Here is a 19,346-nt window from a genome sequence, read left to right as displayed (position 1 = left end):
AGTTGAAAAAAAAAACCCCATAGCAGCATGAATTCAGGAAGCTGTAAGTTTAACTCTTTGGCTGTGGGAATCTGTTTGGTCACGGTGCAGAGTCTGTAGGGAATTTTGGAATCTTGTTGGGAATGGGATGATTGCACCAAATGATCACTCATTAAAATATTATACTTAGTTTGCTGGGAATGATGTTGAAAAGAATTTATTGCAAGGACATGGAAAGACTACAAAGAGTGCAAATAATGTTGTTGTTGATTTAAAGAAAGAAAGAAGAGAAATAGAAAAATGGGGCCCGCCGCCCTATACAAATAATTTGCCCCAGACAGCACTTAACATAAAACAAACATAATGTGCAAATAATGCTAGCACCTTCACATCAAGCGTTAGGTCACTTTCAGCTTAAATCATTAAACATTTTTAGTGTTGACTAAATCATCACAATTCTTTCTTCTTCTTCTTCTTTTTTTTCCAGTACTATGCTGCCAAATCAGTGAACTGTTGTTTAATTGTCTATGTGCCCACGCACTTCGCTTTAACTCAACAAGCTATTTCATCAGTATTCAGTTGTACATCCTTTCGGCACTTGATGTAAAGGCAACAAGCCCACTCAGCCCACTCTGTCCAACAGGTAGACATGGGTGACACAGAAGGGATCAGGGGATTTGATAATTGTTGTTCATTGACAATATCAAGTTTCCAGATGTGTGTCCCAATCGCCAACAAAGCAAAATGAGGGTCATCATGTGAAATATATATATTTTTTGGTACATCATACAACATACATGGAGATTGTTCTTTCTAAAGTTAGAAGATTGATTCAGTATGAAAAAGACATATGGTACATCAGCATGTTTTCTGTCAGAATTAAAAGGAAGCATGAAGAATGGAGTGTCTCCTTTTAACTCTAAAAGGGCCGGGGTGGAATCCGCCCCCCCCCCCCCTCTATGTGTCGCGCGATAATACCGCAACGCGAGAAGGCCTCATCATGAGGCTTCTTGGCTTTTCTTTTCCAAGTCTCACGCAACTTTTGAGACCAAATTTGCAACATACGCGTACCGTTATGAAGCCAAGCCCCTTTTTGTAACTGCTGGGGGGGGGGGGGAATTTGCCTCGCTATCGCTCCTTGGATTTAGCATGACCAGAAAAGCCTGGCCCGATTAGGGTTAGAGAGCAATGTTGAATTGCAAATATTAGAGATTCACAGTGATGATAAATCATCTGTACCATTTACATTTCATTTTTTTTTTTCACTGATAAAGTTCTCACAAGAGTAAAATATTTAGGGGAGTTACTCAAAAGTGAGGTAGGAACATATTGGAAAAGATGCAAAGTTACAATTATCTGACACTTCTTGGTTATCTTCTTTGTAAGGATGATGGTGAACCCAGATATTAAATGGAGAGGGGAAAAAAAACCATTTTAAGAGCAGGGATTGATTTGAGTTTATTCAAAGGTGAGAATTAGGGGCAGGTAACATGTTCCAAAGTTTCACTGCCAAAGACAGCAAAGGAGCAAGGGGGATTTCCAAGAGCACTTGACGCAAATTGATCGTGGCGTTCTTGGCTCTGCGCGAGGCTCTATTTTTAGCCCGAGCGTGCGCACCTTGGCATCTTGATTTCTTCCTTCGGTGGAAAATGGCCTGGCAGGGGGGGCGGGGGAAATCATTCTGCAAAGCGATTTTCATTGAGGGGCCAGTGCACTGCAGACACAATAGCTTTTTGCTTGATTAGTTGACATTTTTTGCAGACTGCAGTTGGCTCATGCTTTTATGTCAGAGAGATTCATTTTGGCAGTGCGATTCATTTTTTTTGTTCCCTTATTTTTTTTTAAACTCCATAATCAAAGGGCCATAAATGGGTTTAATTGATGTTCCTGGTTCTCTTCTGAACAGCATCACCATGATGTTCTCTCCAATTAGAGCTGGATATTGTACAACATGTAATGTGCAAAGGCATACGTATCAAGTCTACAACTCTCGCACATCAAAACCACAGTGTAAACCAAGAAAGTGAAAGCAGCCTATTATGCTTCTGAAATGATGGGAATGATGACAGTTTCAGTTCAGAGTATTATCCTACAGTCATATCCTTCCGCACATACACCAGTGACATATGGGAAAAGTTCTTTTGAGAATATCTTTTTTAGAACTACAACTGTACCTGTATTGGTCTACACAATATATGAATATCTGGGCCCTGTTCCATAAAGTTGTTTGTAAAGTTAGGCATGACTTTGCAGACGACTTAAATATGGCAAGCCAAGTGGGTTTCCAAATTATTGTTCATTTCAATAGCTAAAGTTGAAATTTGCCGATGATAATGATTATTCCTACATGTTAACACACATTTTTAGTTGAAAGTGTATTTTTGCCCCAATTTAGATGAAACATTGACATACAGCCATACTTTGTAAAAATGTAAGAGAAAAAAATGGGCACATATATTGGCACTTCATCCTCCAGTCATTCTTAAAGTCATGCTTAACTTTATGAACAGCTTTATGAAACATGGCCCTGGTTTGTGCTGACATTAAGATTGAAAGTTCATTCCTGTTGCTATCTTTCATGCACATAATAATTCAGTTTATAGACACACAAACCCAAATGTGTCAGCGCTACAAGGTCATAAGTTACCTTTGAATTGTTAATCGCCGTAGTGAAAGTGATTGACATTAAAAGTCATTATGGGGGCGTAGCGCACATATAGCGGATAGGGATCACCATGCACTTTGGCTGGCTTTAGCTTCAAGGCAATTCTGTTAAGCCCGGAAAATCCGCTTAGCCTTGCATTGCTAGCCATGAAATAAACATTTAAGGCACATTTTTATGTGGTTTTCGCTGAGCTTCGTTTGCTCATGTAATATCTGGTGTGTGTTTGAATCTGTGACTCATAATCCAATCCCCATTCGTGCGCCTGTAGGATTGCATCACTGTGCGATTAAAGCTGAGATAGGGAGAAAAGGTCATTCCCTGACAATCTATAGATATTTGCTGTAGGTGTAAAAGCTGGGAGTACTGACACATGTGAACGAATCAATGCACACATCATGCGTAGAGAACACACACTCATTCACACAGGAGCACTAGTCCTGTCATATTATTTGGCACTATATCACTATACAATTATCTGAATCCATTGTTTTTAAGTATTCATTTCACGAAAAGCTAACTAAGACTCAAATTCACTTGATGTGACATGCACTGTAGCCATTGTAGTAACAAACACTCATTCACACAGGAACACTATAAACACGAATGAATAATAGTCCTGTCATATTATTTGGCATGATATCACAATACAATTATCTGAATCCATTGTTTTTAAGTATTCATTTCACAAAAAGCTAACTAAGACTCAAATTCACTTGATGTGACATGCACTGTAGCCATTGTAGTAACAAACACTCATTCACACAGGAACACTATAAACACGAATGAATATGTATTAGTCCTGTCATATTATTTGGCATGATATCACAATACAATTATCTGAATCCATTGTTTTTAAGTATTCATTTCACAAAAAGCTAACTAAGACTCAAAGTCATGTGACATGCACTATACAGCCATTGTAATAACAGTAGAAGAACTCTGCCATCAGACTGGAATCAATTCATGGTTTCAATCAGTACGTTTCCTTGAGACTCCATAGAGGAAACGCAGGCCCTAGATTGTGAGGCATAAGGACTGCTGAATGAGCACAAATCTTTTTAATGGGGGAACTTTAACTAGAATTTTCACTCTTATTCCAAGTTGCAAATGAGGGCTTGGAGCAGTTGACTTGACATGCATTTTGTTTAGTGCTGACGTCATAGCTAGTACAGTGGGCTAGATGTTCTGCAGATATCAGGGGGAAATTTCCGTTGCAGCAATATTGTGCCGTGCCAACGAAAAGGGACGAGGAGAAAAAGTCATCTGCACTTGATTCTCCGCTGGGAAGCGCTCATCGAAACATTGGGTGCCAGGGCGGAAACCTTGGGCAAAGCTTTCTGGCAGGATGTGGCGTAACCATGGAAACAATGGCAGCCCCCAACACCTGCAAAATGTAATACGACAAACTTGTGGAAATGGCGCAGCCCACACGTAATCGGCCTTTTGTGCGGCTGCGGGCAGACCTCTTGGGAAATATGGAGCAAGCCGCACGTCACGTGAATGGATGCGTTCACACTATTTTTAGAGCTTGAACGTAATCCTCTTGTGCTTCATTTGCAGTTACACGTTCGACTCATTCAGCGGCATGCCAAGTTTGAATTATTAGTACAATGGTGCGTGCAGCAGTCATTGATAGACAGTGGAGGACACAGTGACAAAGGTTTCAAGCTTAGCTGTTCCCAAAGACATTGAGTATATTTAAGCATGTACTGCATACAGTATATCATGTGTATCATGCAAACCCAAATTGTTTTCTCCACAAACGTATTGCTTGCCAGATCATTGTGATCCAGTAGGTGTATTCTGTGTGGCAGACAAAGGATCCGAAGGTGTTGCAGACCTAAGCATTTCAGTTAGAGTCACTTTCAAAGTGGATATTTTCATGGAATGGAAATATTCAAACACTCTGCGCGACAAGAACCCAGTGCAAAAATAAAGCACACAGTTTTTCTTTTTGCTTGTTGTACTTAACACTGTATTAGGTTTTGATTCTGTTGAATTAAAAATCATGAAATATTCGTCATATATATACCTGACTGAACATGAAAAATAACTTGTGCAAAAATTTCAGTTTTACACTCATTGGTAGAGTACTGTTATTGAAATAAGATGAGGTACTAGTTGCGGAGAGATAAATTGAGAGATACATGTATATTGATGCAATGCCTCTATCCTGTCACGTTGATACCGTCAATCAAAGTGGAGTGAAGTGTTTTCCACTGTAACTTGGTAACATAATAGGGAGATAATAGAGAGCCCAAGTGATTCCATGTGGGGCCAAGATGTTGGCAGTGCAGGGTGATAGATCATATTAATGATCCTCAGCTGTTTCCAGAGTTTGCACAAGCTTGTGGGACATTTTGAAAAGTTTCATCTGATGCTCATCAGTTGGGGGAAAGAAAAGGAGGAGATGGGTATTGTTATCAGTAACAAATGTGCTTGGAGACTTGCAACCTACAATGTAGCTTCCATGCTATGGCTTGTTTCCCCCCACATCCTATCTCTTGTCAAGTTCTATAACTCCATTAAAGTGCAAGGAGAGACTATCTCCTGTAATATGTCCAGCCCTCACACATGTCTTCCTGGCATTTAGGGAGGGGGAGTAGTCTTGTTTCAAGATGCTGGTGAAGCAACTTTTGGTAAAAACAGACATTTTCTTGTTCTTGAAACTTGGCGAATTTTGCAAGGTGCCAAGGTTCGGGAAAGGTGAAATGTACGCAAAAGTGTTTGTCTACACGATGCGTAATCGTACCGTTGAATGCCATTGGCAGTTCGCGAAAGTTTCATGCCGCAAAAAAAAAAAAAAAATCTTTCAGTTCCAATTCACGAGAATTTTCATGCTCTCAATGTTTCTAGTTTTATGATACTCATATTCAGGTGAAGTGGAAAATGAGATTAAAAGCTCTGGATTTACAGCCTCCTTTCAGACCAGGGGCAGGAATGTTAGCCCTTTGTCATACACTTTTGTAGCACTTTTATCCTGTTGAAGACGGACTGATATTCCTATGACACGCATTTCCCATTTACCCCAGCCCAAGAAAACTTGGGACTAGTCTTCAACGGGTTAAAGTTGATAAAAGTTTTTCTCTTTTATCGAAGCTGTGTCTTGCCACCCTGTCATTCTTTAATTTACTGTCCAAACCAGTGAGATCATGAGACTCCAATTTTCACACACATCCACACACACCCATACTTTCAACTCTTGTTCACACTTGTGCCATGCCAGCTTTTACATGTCATATGTAAAACAGCATTGGACCACCTTGTGAACAACTTAATTCTGACATCACCACTACACACTAGATTGCAATGCTTTTGATATGTCCTCACAACTATCAGCGATAGTTCTTGTTGTTGTCATTGTCTATTACCTGATAAAGTTACTCAATTATCCTGCTATTTTGAACAATCTTGACATTTGAGCATTTGATTACATTGTGTGTTATTAAAGTCATTCATCCCATGTTTGGTTGTTTTGTTTATTGCAGTATCAGCAATTTTTGCCCGTACTTCTGATTTTCTTGCTAGCTTCTTCCTGGTCTCTACCCCCATTTGAATAGACGGCTTCCCATCTCCCTCTCTCTGTCTCTGTCTATCTGTCTGTCTGTCTGTCTGTTTCCTCCCAATTTCCGGACCAGGATTCTTCTGGCCTTTCTCTCTGTGCACAGCCCCTCATCTCTCCTCACTTCTGCACTTCTTCCCAAGCTTGAGACTCGTTCTCAACAGTTGTGCTCCAGTGGAACCCCTTAACCCATTGAGGACGGGCTAATTTTGCTTCAACACGCATTTCCCATAGACACTTGCCCGAGTATACTCGGGACTCATCTTCAACGGGTTAAGAGTGGATGTCGATCGTACATCATCAGACATGCCATCCAGCCAGAGACATCAATTACAGATGCACCAGGCCGGAGTGAGGCCTGGCCTGGAAAACTTTAAATGGATTAAACAATGAGGGACTATTATTCAAAAGAAAGGCCTTATGCCCAGTTCTACACAAAAATAAAGAGACTTTTTATAGCATGGACCCTTTGACTACCTACAATGTATATGTGTACATGCACAGTCTGTTTTTATGAATTCCCAGATGCTTTATGTAGAATGCATAATGTCTGAAGTAAAGAGTGCATTGTTTGGCGTCTTAAGAAATATAGTTTGTTTGCTTTTTTTATTTTAACCATTGTAGGAGTTTCTACACGAAATATGCTCATTGCAGCATGGGTTTATGTCTTTCTTGTTTTGTACCACAATAGTTTGTATTGTGATCATAACAATGTAATATTTAGAAGAGACATCCGAGTCATCTCACAGAAACTACAGCATTCCCACATAATAACAAGTATTTCTCATCGACATTTGATTTTTTAACCTCTTCCTGCAGCATTTCTTGTGAGATGCTAAAAATGACGATGTTTGTTTGAATTGAATTTCAGGGAGGCAGGATATTTTGTAAAGGTATGCATTTATGAAATGTACCTGTACAAAATTGTACGTATTTAATGTCAGCGAGAATTTAATCTCTCAATATCTATTCACCTGTATTCATTGTTTTTGCCTTGACTGAGAAACATTTCGCCCTTCAATAGCGGCTTTGACTACAGGCCGTATGTGGTCAACTGGTCCCCTGCCCTGCACATTTTGGATGGCTATGCTGTCACACACAAGGAGAGGTAAGTAATGCTTTAAAACTTTTCTCACTTTTCTGTATCATCTTTAAACATTTGCATGGGTGCATGCCTTCTTAACTTTGTAATACTGTATACAGGGCTCGACACTAACGGTGGCCCGGTGGCCCGGGGCCACCAAAAATGAAAGTCGGGCCACCAAATTTCAAAAAAGGGCAAATTTGGTGGCCCGCCTCGGGCCACCAAAATATTTTGAAAAGTATGTCAATAAATTTGTAACTTTTTGCGCCGGAAATTAGCAGTTAAATTTGTTCAAAGGATGGATGAAAAGGACTGAATGAATGCCTGAGAGTGAGTGTTGCAAGTTTGTTGAAGTTTATTTATGAGTAGATATGTCCAACTTCTAATTCTTACTATCATAAATCTTAAATATTTGACTCATTAAAAAAGGGACTTTTAATGTTTTTTATTGTTTGTTTTTTTTTGGACACCACATTTTTCTCTCGGGCCACCAAAAATTTGAAATTTAGGATTTTTGGTGGCCTCATCGGGCCACCAAACAAAAAAGTTAGTGTCGAGCCATGCTGTATATGCTATACACTATATTTTGCGAGTCTAAATTTTCTTGAATCGAGACTTCCTGACGATTTCGCGAGTGGTTAAATTTGCGATCGTGGAGTCCTGTACTGAATGGAGAAAATGTCTACGCGTATGTCACATTCATATCGGGATCAGAGTCAATATTTTCACGTGTTTTTATTTTCGCGAATAGCACCTGACTCGCGAAATTTGTGAAAATAAAAACTTCGCGAAATATTCGGTGTATACAGTTATATGACATGTAAGGTATGTCCTTTGCTGAGCTGGTAAACAAGTGTGTGTTTAGGATCTTTATCTCCTTCAAGGACTTGTACTTTTGTCAGTGTTGGTTGGTTTGTCTGTCTCCTTGCAAAATAACTCCATAAGTTGTGAACAGATTTGGTTGAAATTTACAGGAAAAGTTGATAATGACTCAAGGAACAGATGATTAAGTTGTTTAGTAGTTATCCAGATCACTGTCTTGATTGGGGATGTTGTAAATTTGTTTAAGTTCTTTTTTTTAAAAGGATTCTCATCATTAGCAAATGAGGCCAACAAATGAGGGAATTTAAGTTGCGCATATTTGCCGTGCGCATGTGTTTGAGGTACGGCAAGCAGAGAGGTGAAGGTAGAAAAACTACATGTACATGTATTGTAGACAGGATTCTTTTGTTTTGGGAAATGGGGCCATATTCCGCATATGTGTATATGGGTAGAATGACCTGCTTGGCGGAGATGTGCACTCTGCGAGTGCTTTTCTAGAGAAGTGTTTTTTTTTTGGGGGGGGGGGGGGGGTTAGAAAAAGAAAAAATATTCTTTTTAATGAAAATGTTTACTTTTTCTAATACAAGATTTTACATTTGTAACATGTGCATTGTTTCCATTTTTTGAATTGTTAAAAAGGAATTTTGCCTTCAGAATTTGATTTTTGTACATGTACAACTCCGTAGTTTGTATTGTAAAACATGGTTTTTTTTTTTTTTTATTATGCAGAAGTTGGTAGCCATGGACCATTGTAGACTTGATGTAGCCTTATGAAACTAGAGCCCTTACATGCCTAACACAAGGAATGATGACTAGTAAACCTGTGTTGTCCTTCTTTGTCTCTATTTGGCTATATGTATTTCTCAGGGGTCATGACCTGTGTGTGTGTGTGTATATAATGTCAGTGAGACTGAGCAGGCCTATGTGTGGTCAGTGATTTTAAGTCCTTTATTGAAACAGGAACTCCTTTGAAATTTTATGAAGCAAAGTTGGCACACCTTGCTGTCTTTCCTGAATCCAAGATGTGATGAATGACTCAAAACTCCTGTTTTCTTTGTTGTTGATGACGAATGAATTGATATTATGGATGGGTGGAAGTAGAGGTTGCACGGGTCAACCACAAATGCAGAGCGTGAGAACAGAACGGTGATTTCCATCTCTGACTGGGTATGGGTCGATGTCTGCGAGGACGTTGGCACCCAAGTCCATCTTGTGGGCAATTCCAGTGAACCGTCACTGCAGTAGACAGCACAGAGAATGCTTTTGATGCAATGTAGGAAGCAATTAGGTCTGGGAAGAGATTGTGTAGGAGGAGGCTAGGAGCTGGCGTGTCACGAACCATGGCTGATGGGTTAGGTGTGCCTGTGGTTTGCCTTGTGGTTGGATAGGTGGTACCAATCGGCGTAGTGACGAGTGTGCCACAAACGTCTATGTGTAATCAACTAGGCACTACTACATGCCTGGTGGTATTATTTCTATGGTGATGAGGTCATGTATAGGCTATTCACCTATCTACCCTCTGCTACTGTCTCTATTCTGTCTTGTCCTATCTATCCTACCCTCTCCCCCTCCCCTCCCCTTTGTCTGTCTTTCGTAGTGGTTAGTTTTGTTGTCTCACCTTTAATGCGATATCACATGCCAAGAAAGAGGGCTGAGGATGGAATTGTAGGCTTTATTATTCAAAGTGTGTTGAAAGTAGCTCTGTAGTCAGGGGAAGTCATAGTCTGAATGTCCTACGTTTGTATCTACCATGCCATTCACTTTCTACCATTCATTGTTTTCTGTGTGTTTATTAATGTTTCTTAGTCTGTCTGTTTTGAAAAACACTGATATTCCTTGAATATATATGTGCAAACCACATTCATGTAATACATTGTATGTCAACTCTCAAGATTTTTTTTTCTCATTGCTGTGTTTGTTCCTCTGTTTTTCTTTGTAAGACATTTACCCCCAGCTGACCCGTTTATCCTGTTCTTTGTAATCACTTTTGCTGTTGCCTGACATTGTTCTGTTGTTGGCTGGCCCTGTTTCATGGACTCATGCATTTTCCCACAACAAGTACATTAAAGTTGGAGAAACATATTAAAAGATGATGATTCATTCACAGAAACCTTCGTAATGTTTTAACAGAACATTATTTTGTAGTGATTCCATTGCTTTTATACTTTTTGTTTGTTGGTCTGGCCAGGTGGACTCGCATTGAAATATGATACATACCTGGTAGTCTTTATTGTGCACAAAGTTTTAATTGTTGATGTTTTGATTCATAGGCATACGGAATTTTCTGGGGCACAGCGTGAGTGAGTGAAATTTGCATCGTAATCTTCAGCTGTATTATGATTCCCACCGAAAATGACGGGGAATGATGGTATTGGCCAGCAATATGGCATATTATATCGGGGGAAGACAATGCAGCAGTCAGGAGTGTATCTCTCTTAGGCTGTCACTCGCCGGGTGCCGCATGGTCTGTTGTTGTTTGCGGTCAATCGAGGAAGTGATTAAAAGCGTGCGGCTGCAAATAAGCAGGCAGAGCTTGGGGGGAGCGTAAGGGACCCTGTAGACCAGTGGTATGCCTCATCATGGATCGAAACAGCACACACTCATACAGGCCCAGGCAGTCGTACTGTACATGTACATCGTGCTGTGAAGAAAAAAAAAAAAGTAATAATAATTCAGCACCGTACCAGTTACAGATATTGGATACTGTTTGATGTGCATAGGCGCATGACCCAGACTCATTCACAGGCACTTAAAGACACATACACACACACACACACACACACACACACACACAACACACATGCCAGCACTATTATTCTGCCCAGATGTGCATGAAAGATACTGTAGGCTGTGGGGACGAATATCAGCTGCGCTGCCCACAGGAGATTAGGTACAATGTATGTGGGACCAAGCCCTTCCTCTGCCCACAATGCGATTTGTGCAGCACTGGATTAATATCTCCAATACTGATGATTAAATATAGGCAAGGCACTTCCTCTCATGTCCATATGATACTTCTAATATGATATTGCATAGTTACATTTCTACACATTCTTGCAGCTTACCAGCTAAGACATGGGGAATGGATGTGGTGCTTTGAAAGAAAATGGAATGCAAATATAAATGTGTGCATTGAGTGAATGAAGGAATATTTGTAGAACACCTCGGGGAAAGTTTGACGAAAAGTTCAAAAGTTATATGCATTTTTCAAGTTTTTCTGTGCAGCCATCTCCAGATGAGAAGACTGCTACGGTTTGGTCATGCATGGAAAACAACAAAATATGCAGAAAATTCCACAAATTTTCATTTTCATGAAAAGTACACATTATTTTGACTGATTATTACTGACATGTGTATCAGGCATTTCCCTACTTTTTGAAAGAAGTAAGCCAAGTGCTCTTTCATTATGCAAGAAAAGTAAAGATATGTTGAATATTTTTCTTAAACTTTCACTGAGTCGGATGTATTCTACTAGCATTGGTCATTGCTTATCTAAGGATTTTTAGTTCAGTTTGTTCAAATTATGATTCACTACAAATTGTACAACTTCATATAATTATGTTTTCACTGTCATATGTAATGCCCACTTTTATTTATATTTTGTTTCCAGTGAACACAAAATTGTGATGAATGATTGCTTCTGTAACATTTTTTTTTTTTTAATCACAACTGATTTCATTTGCGCCAAAAGATAGAGAAGTGTATTTGTTACAAAATGTGTTTTACCATGGGAACATTCTACAGTGCTTATGTAAATCACCAGGTGTGTATGCCATTTCAGTGCTTGTGTCTGCCTATTACAGTAATGACTAGTACCATTACATCCATTTCAAATGTTTTTCATCCTTAAATTTTGTCTGTAAGGGAGCATTTACAGTTTAAAATTCCCAGAACTAGCTAGGAATATGTACTCAGTATACACATTAGCTAGAGATTTTTTTTTCTCTCCTTTGCACTTGATAGTGATAATGATAATGATAATATGATCTTCTTTATCCAGGGTAGCAAGCCTCAGCAGTGTTGCCACTGTTGTACCAGAGGGCCCTGCCATTATTATTACCCTAGCGTTGTCAGGTACCCATTTATGCACCTGAGTTGAGAGGGACATGGGTAAAAAACATCTTGTCCAAGGACATGGGCCCTTGACTGGATTCAAACTCAAGACCTCGTATTGAAAGTAAAAAATCTTTGATATCCACCATGCCAGAGTGCCCCCTCCTTCAAATGGTACTTGTACCATCGAAATGCTTCTTAACACGCAACAGGAAATGTGAATTCCATATCCCCATTTTTGCTCTAATATGCCACAAAGAGGGTAATTGGAAGTAGAGTTTTTCCTCTGCGGCAGTAAGCCGTCAAATTTTTTTTTTTTTTTTTTTTTGCCTGTGCTGCTCAGCGTGTGAGAACCCAGTTGTGTCAGCAGCTGTATCATGATGATTTCGAATTTGATACGAAACCATCAATGTATCCTTGGACCCTTTCCTGCACACTTGGGCACATCATATCTCTCTCGATCCAGCACTTAATTAGGGCGATTACCTGTTGGCCGGGACGGTAAATTGCCTCTTCCCCCTCTTCTCAGCATTCTGCAATGTACCATAAGCAGATGGGTCATGTTTGATGGCTGTTTACATGTACAGCTATACAGCAGTAGTTGAAGGGTGGATGTGCAAAGTATTCTATACATATATCTTGAAGCGTGTTTGTTTGTTTCTTTGTTTTTTTCGTCACTTTGTCAGTCTTTCCATTCGGGCTTTCAAGATGTACTGTTGCAACTGTTGTATGTGTGTGTGTGTGTGTGTGTGTGTGTGTGTGTGTGTGTTTTCATATTTGTCTCCTAATCAAAAAAAAAAACCCACAGTAATTATAAGAACAAGCTGCTGTTTTAAGAAGTTTTGGGTATGTATACAGTAGGCATCTCAAGTGACAAGAAATAGGGTATATACTTTCCTGACAGTTCAATGCAAGTTTGCAGTTGCTGTCTGGCGGCGGAAAAGTGCAATAGCAATACAGACATTCAATTTTCTGTCTTTTAATTTATCGTTTTGATGGTAACTTCAGTGATTGTCTAATCTGTTTGTCTACATTAAAAGCATTGTACCTGCATTATGTTTTTCTTTGTAACTTAATTGCAAGGAGACACCTCCCCAGTATGCATACACACCGTTTTTTAATTTTTTTATCTATTCATTTTTTATTTATTTATTTATTTATTTATTTATTTATTTATTTATTTATTTATTTATTTATTTATTTATTTATTTATTTATTTATTTATTTATTTATTTATTTATTTATTTATTTATTCATTATAATTATTATTTTTATTTTTTTTTTATTTTTTTTTTGGGGGGGGTTCTTTCCCTGTTTAGTTGGTTTGTTAAGTGCCTCATACATCATTGTGTCTTGAGTATGGGTGTGTGTGTGTGTGTGTGTGTGTGGGTGGGGGGTAGCGGTAAGAGCAGCTGCCGATGTGAGACAGGGTAAGACATTTTCACAAACACTACCAAACAGGTGCTGCTTCATTCTGATGTAACAACTGGTGTTTGGTGTACAGTGCTTGCATGGGGGAAAGGCTATTTATATACCCACACATCAAGGCACTCTTGCCATAACAGTTGAAGTCTCACTGACCAGAATGGAATCGCGCGGCATTTTACGATGCTAACCCCAGATGATTACCGGTACGGGGCGAATAGGAAAGCGTCGCGTGTGTTATTTTGGGAATGCAATAACGCTTCAAGATGAGGCGTTTATGAAGGTCAGATGATAACCTCGATTTAGCCTCTTCCTGGGTGAGAACGTGCAACTTCAATGGTGCAAGCCGCGATAGGGAAGCAATGAGCCTACGCATATTTTTTCTCACCCGATGGGTTTATGAGGACGCTGTCACTACCTCACTTCCCAAACCAGCTCCTGACGGGCCTCAACTTTTCATGGTGCTTGGGGCATGAACTCTCTATGTCATCCATCCTTCCTGGTCTGTCTCTCAGAAAGTTTGTTTGTCATCTTTCAAAGGGATGGTGTCATTCTGGTCGCGATCGACCTGGCTTAAGGTTTCTAAGTGTTTTTGGCGTGACTGAGATGATGAGAGACCTTTTATGAAATATGATAGAACATGTAAACTCCAAGAGGAATTCAATGTTTATTTGATGAAAATTGGTTTTTGAAATGGCCGAAATACCCAAAACAAAGCAATCAGAATAAAAGATGGGATCCACCTTCATGTAGGATCGCTTTGTTTTACTTTGTTTTTGGATATCTCAGCCATTTCCAAACCGATGTCATCAAATAAACATTGAATTCCTGTTAGAATGGAATGCTCTGTAACATTTTATAAGTGGTTTCTTAGTATCTCACAAAAAGTTAAAAGCTCAATCCTCATCTCGGCCAATACTATGTATACCATCCCTTTTATTTGGCACCTCATATTTAAAAAAACACACGAAAAAACAGTGTATAGCAAGAACCTAAGTAATATGTAGATCTTAATCGTATTCTGGCCTATGTAAACTGAAAAGAAATGAATGGAAGTAGACTATGTTTTATTGAAATCATCAGAAACAGAAATAGGTACATGTATGTGGATGAATGTATTTAGTGTGATTTCATACTGTTAAAAGCAAGATATGTTAATGGCATGAAGCTTTCAAGGAATTGGAGCCGACGGCCTTTTTCGCATCATGAAATTTTCGAGAATTGCCACTGGCACCCAATTCATGTATTGCAGACAAGAACTTTCATGTGCATTTTAATTTCATGAATCTTGGCTCCTGCAAAATTCGCGAAATTAAAATGCACACAAACATTTCTGGTTATATACAGTGTAGTTGTTCATTCCCATGGTTTTGATTTCTCTGTTTGTTTAGATTGAATAATTTCTGTTTCATTTCCAGTCACATTTTGTGTGTGTGTGTGTGTGTGTGTGTGTGTGTGTGTGAGATAACACACTGAAACACATACACTCTCTCTGTAACTCTCTGTACATGTATGTACACTCTGTCTCTCCCGCCATCTCCCCCCCCCCCTTCTCTCCCTCTCCTGTGCTGTCTATATATTCTTCTTGTCTCACCCTCAATGTGTTGCCATACAGACAAGGTCATGGCAATGACTACACAGAACATCTCATGATCTCCTTCACAGCAAGTGATTTACATGTATCCGTGCAAAAAATGCCGTATGTTGGCCAAGTTTTCTCTCCTACCCATTCCTCACTCTTTCTCCCAGCTGTTTAATTGCAGAGTGAATCTTGCAAAATGCAAGAATTTGCAAAATGAGGGACTGGTCATGTGATTGCTCTCAGCCAATAATTTGATTGGGATCCATATCACCATTTTTATAAACCTCCTTTGAACCCATTCCGTACGGGCTGATTTTGCTACAACAGGTATTTTGCATCTATAGAAACTTGCCCAAGTATGCTCGGGACTCGTCCTCAACAGGTTAATTCCTTTGAAGTCTGCTTTCACTAGCTGATGTATGTGGAGAGTGATGGGATCAAGAACAAATATGAGTTGTTTGTTTTGTTTTGTTTTCTCTATCCATCTGTTTCTATTTTCTCTTTCTCCGTTGCTGATTGAAGCGTCTGCCCTTTTTTGTCTCCATCTTCATTGCACAGCTTGAAAGCCGAATGGCTCTACAGCCAAGGGAAGGGCCGTTGGTTCCACCCCGGTCAGCATGTCCAGTTGGTCCAGTACCTGAGTAACACATGTCCACTGACAGTGGTCTCGGAGGTGAGAGGCTCCTGTTAACTTTTTTGTGTGTGTGCCTGGTTTTCCATGCAAGGAATGTTTATTGGACAGAATGAGGTCATCATGTAATCAAGCTGATTAATGTCTGACTGATGCCACCTTGGTCTTTTGTTATCACAGTCTCATCTTCACATTGATGTCTTTCATCAGGATATTTGTTGATTGATCTATTAGTTCCCTCCTTTATCAAATCATTTGCTAGAATATCCTCTTCATTTCAAGTTTTTGCTAGGTTAGGCAAGATATAATCATGGATTTGTTTGAAGAGCTGTATTTAGTAAGTGTAATATAACATGCATTTACCACCTCACCATAACAGCATATACCTTTCTGTAAAATTGAAAACAAACAAATAAAAAAGTCTTGTGTATGTGTAATTGTGGAATATGGAATTGAGAACTGCTCAGGCATCTAGGTCAACAGTTCAGGCAGTCTTTATAATTTGCTGCTTGCATACATTATTGATATCCTGCAAAAGAAAGGCTGATATCTTTACATTACAGAGCCTTGTACTGTAGTGTAGCAATGAGAGTATGTAGTATGTGTAAACTCAACTCTATATACAAATACATGAATTTGTTCATACATGTATCTTCTCCTGTTTACCCCACTCATTCCATCTCAGACACAAGCAAAGGAAGATGAGAGGTTGATGAGAATTCTCCAGCAGCAGAAGAAGTACCAGAAGCAGGGCCAGGACCCCAGCGGGATGCCCACCCCAGACGGCCAACAGGGTCCGCCACAGCACCCAGCCTCGCAGCAGCAGCAGCAGCAGCAGCAGCAGCCTGTGCAGCTCCCCTCCCCATCCCCGTCCCCCTCGCAGGGACACGCCCAAGCCCAGGCCCATCATGCCCTCACCCCTTCCTCGCTCCCTTCCACCCCCGTTGCCGCGGGCTCCCCGGTCGTCATGACACCCACGCGCCTCTCCCCCACCAAGCTGGTGCCAAGCCTTCCCCTGCAGAAGGGCAATGGCCACAAGTCGCCCACCAAGAGACTTCCGTCGCCCCTTCGTAGCCCCTCGCCAACCAAAGTAAGTTTACCCCTCTTGCTAACTGATTTATGAGGGAGGAAGTGTACTCTGATAATTCGCTGTACAAGGCAAAAATACAGCATCTTGTGAATTTTCTTGGGGTCATGCCCAATGATATAAAAGAAAAATAAATCAATGAGAGTAGTATGAATTACATGTTGTAGTTAGAAAGGGAGATATGTAAGTTAAATCAAAACCTACACAGATTACAAGAAGCAGACAAGTCAAATGACTATGCATATATAGGACTTGGGATATAAAAGCAGTTGAAAAAAAACCCACTAGTTATACTGAGTTTTATTTCAGCATTTGTAGTGATCACAACAAATACAGATACAAAGAACAAAAAAGTGAACTACACATGGAACATTAGAAGAGCGTATCTGGAAGTGAAAACTAAAGCACCTGTGTCAAGCAGTCAATGTGCATTGCATTGGATATTTTTGTGCTCGTGAAAATACAGAAGCAAGCCTTGCACAGCATGTTTTCATATTTCAGAGATTGTTCACTTCTTTCTCTCTGGGAACTCTCCAATAATTTGTATGTCATAAACTCTGTGTTGGCTACGTGGCAAATTCCCCACGTATCACATGAATCTGACAATACAGTGGCGGGATGTAAAAGTGGAAATTATTAAAGTTGTTATTCTGCCAAGTATGAATTCTTTGCATGACTAATTGATAGCTAACGTGGAAAGGTCTTTGTGTAAAAAGATGAGTTGGGTACCCTACACTCCTCAGTGCTCTGTGTTGATCATTGATTGATGGATTCATACACCTTAGTGTGCATGTTTTATGTGTGTGTGTTTGAAAGTTGATGATGTGAAGTTAGCTGTCTCTCCAGTATGTGGAGTGTGCAAGCATTGCATGCACACACAAACACACTTCCACACACACAGAAGTTTTCATGGGGCTTGACTGGATAAGATTTAAGTAAAAAAAAAAATGAAGGAAATGCTCCTAAAATAAAGAGAATGGTAGGGGATAGTTGATGCACAAGAGCTCCTGTCTCTTTTTTTCAATTCTCATTGTCAGACATCGATGTATTTTCGTGGCAGCTAGAGTGAAAACAAGCCCACAATCAGTGAATTTTTAGATGAAACTATTTACTTTTCTTCCATAGTTGTATGTGAAATTTCATGAAACTCGGATTCGATACATCTTTTAAACATTTATGTTAGCCACAAGAAATATTATTGATAAATTAAGGTAAATACTGGTAGAGTGACGATTCTGAACACCATCGCCGTGTCGTCTGTATCACCATGTAGATTCGTACATTGTACGCTTGTGCATGCACAGCAGTCACACGGATTCACATCCCAGCTCCACATACTGTAAACGTGGAAATTTTCGCGGTACATTAATTTTCGCGGATTTCGCGCTACGTTCGGCTAGCGCGAATTCAAAAACGCGCGAATATATCTTCGCAATTTTCTATGCACATTTTGAACGGCCTGAATTGCGTGCGCTTCGTCGATGATACTGCTACGTAGTACAGACATGTTTACGCATATATAGCAGTATCATCGCACGCACCGCACGCACCGAGCCCATGGCCGATTGGTGTGCTACATCTCCGCGACTACAGTACTAGTACTACAGAACATGTATCGAGTAAAATACGTGTACAGTGTACTACGTAGTTGAGCGCTTGTACTCACACTCGCGCCGCTCGCTACGTCGCTTTCACACGCTGGCATCGCTGGATGAAAACAGCGACTGTGTATTAGCCCGCTGCGGAGCGCGAATTTAAGAACCCGCGAATATGTTTTCGAGCCGCTCAGCGCGAAAAATTAATCGCGCGAAAATATTGACGTTTACAGTACATTGTATGTACTGTACAGGAGGGCTGCTTGTTTTTACTCCAGCTACACCAGAAGTGACATATACCTAACTATGAGAATTGGACAGGATATTCAAATATGACACCAGTCCTTGTACCCCCCGCCCCCCCCCCCCCCCCCCCCCCCCCCCGAGGTTTTAGTGTGCTACAGCAAAATTTCACACTACAGTACACATATCCAGAGCACAGTACAAAGCTTGACATTCTAGTGATATGATTTAATGTGGTCTAGTATTTATACTGTGTCGTCTATCCTGTCGCGTGCAGGTGCTGAGTCCGGTGGCAGCGTGGGCAGGAGACAGAAACGAAAACTCGCAGCTTCATCGCAATTTCAAGCCCTCGGGAGAAGATTCACCGCCATCTGTTTCCTCAGATGTCTTCTTGCAAGACGTAGAAGGTAGGTTTCAATCTGAACAACAAGCAATACATGCAACCCTCTGTCTAACTTTTCCCCAAGTGACTTTTTTTTTTTCTGGTCAATTGCCCTTGATATCTATAACTCTGCAATTTGCATTGCTACTTATCTTAAATTGTGTTTTTCTTACTTTTTGTTTATTGATCACATTTGTTGCATTTATTTTCTTGATGCCATAGATATCGTCAGAATG

General features: G+C 40.1%; 1 protein-coding gene across 1 annotated transcript in view; it reads left to right on the top strand.

The window, feature by feature from the left end:
- The window catches only part of LOC139712626 (uncharacterized), a gene marked incomplete at its 5' end in the record, with an annotated part of 52,040 nt that overhangs the window by 8,467 nt on the left and 24,227 nt on the right, over nt 1–19,346 (top strand). The window contains 4 exons of the mRNA XM_071624437.1: nt 7,210–7,314; nt 15,731–15,845; nt 16,489–16,893; nt 19,006–19,135. Of these exons, the coding sequence (XP_071480538.1) occupies nt 7,210–7,314; nt 15,731–15,845; nt 16,489–16,893; nt 19,006–19,135 (755 nt within the window). The remainder of the gene's footprint in view (nt 1–7,209; nt 7,315–15,730; nt 15,846–16,488; nt 16,894–19,005; nt 19,136–19,346) is intronic.

The sequence above is a fragment of the Diadema antillarum genome, unplaced genomic scaffold, assembly GCF_040938485.1.
Source record: "Diadema antillarum isolate AM-2024a unplaced genomic scaffold, OU_Dant_1.0 seq00001831_RagTag, whole genome shotgun sequence".
Lineage (NCBI taxonomy): Eukaryota > Metazoa > Echinodermata > Echinoidea > Diadematoida > Diadematidae > Diadema > Diadema antillarum.
Note: the sequence above shows the minus strand (reverse complement) of the source record. Positions and strands in the feature narration are given on the sequence as shown.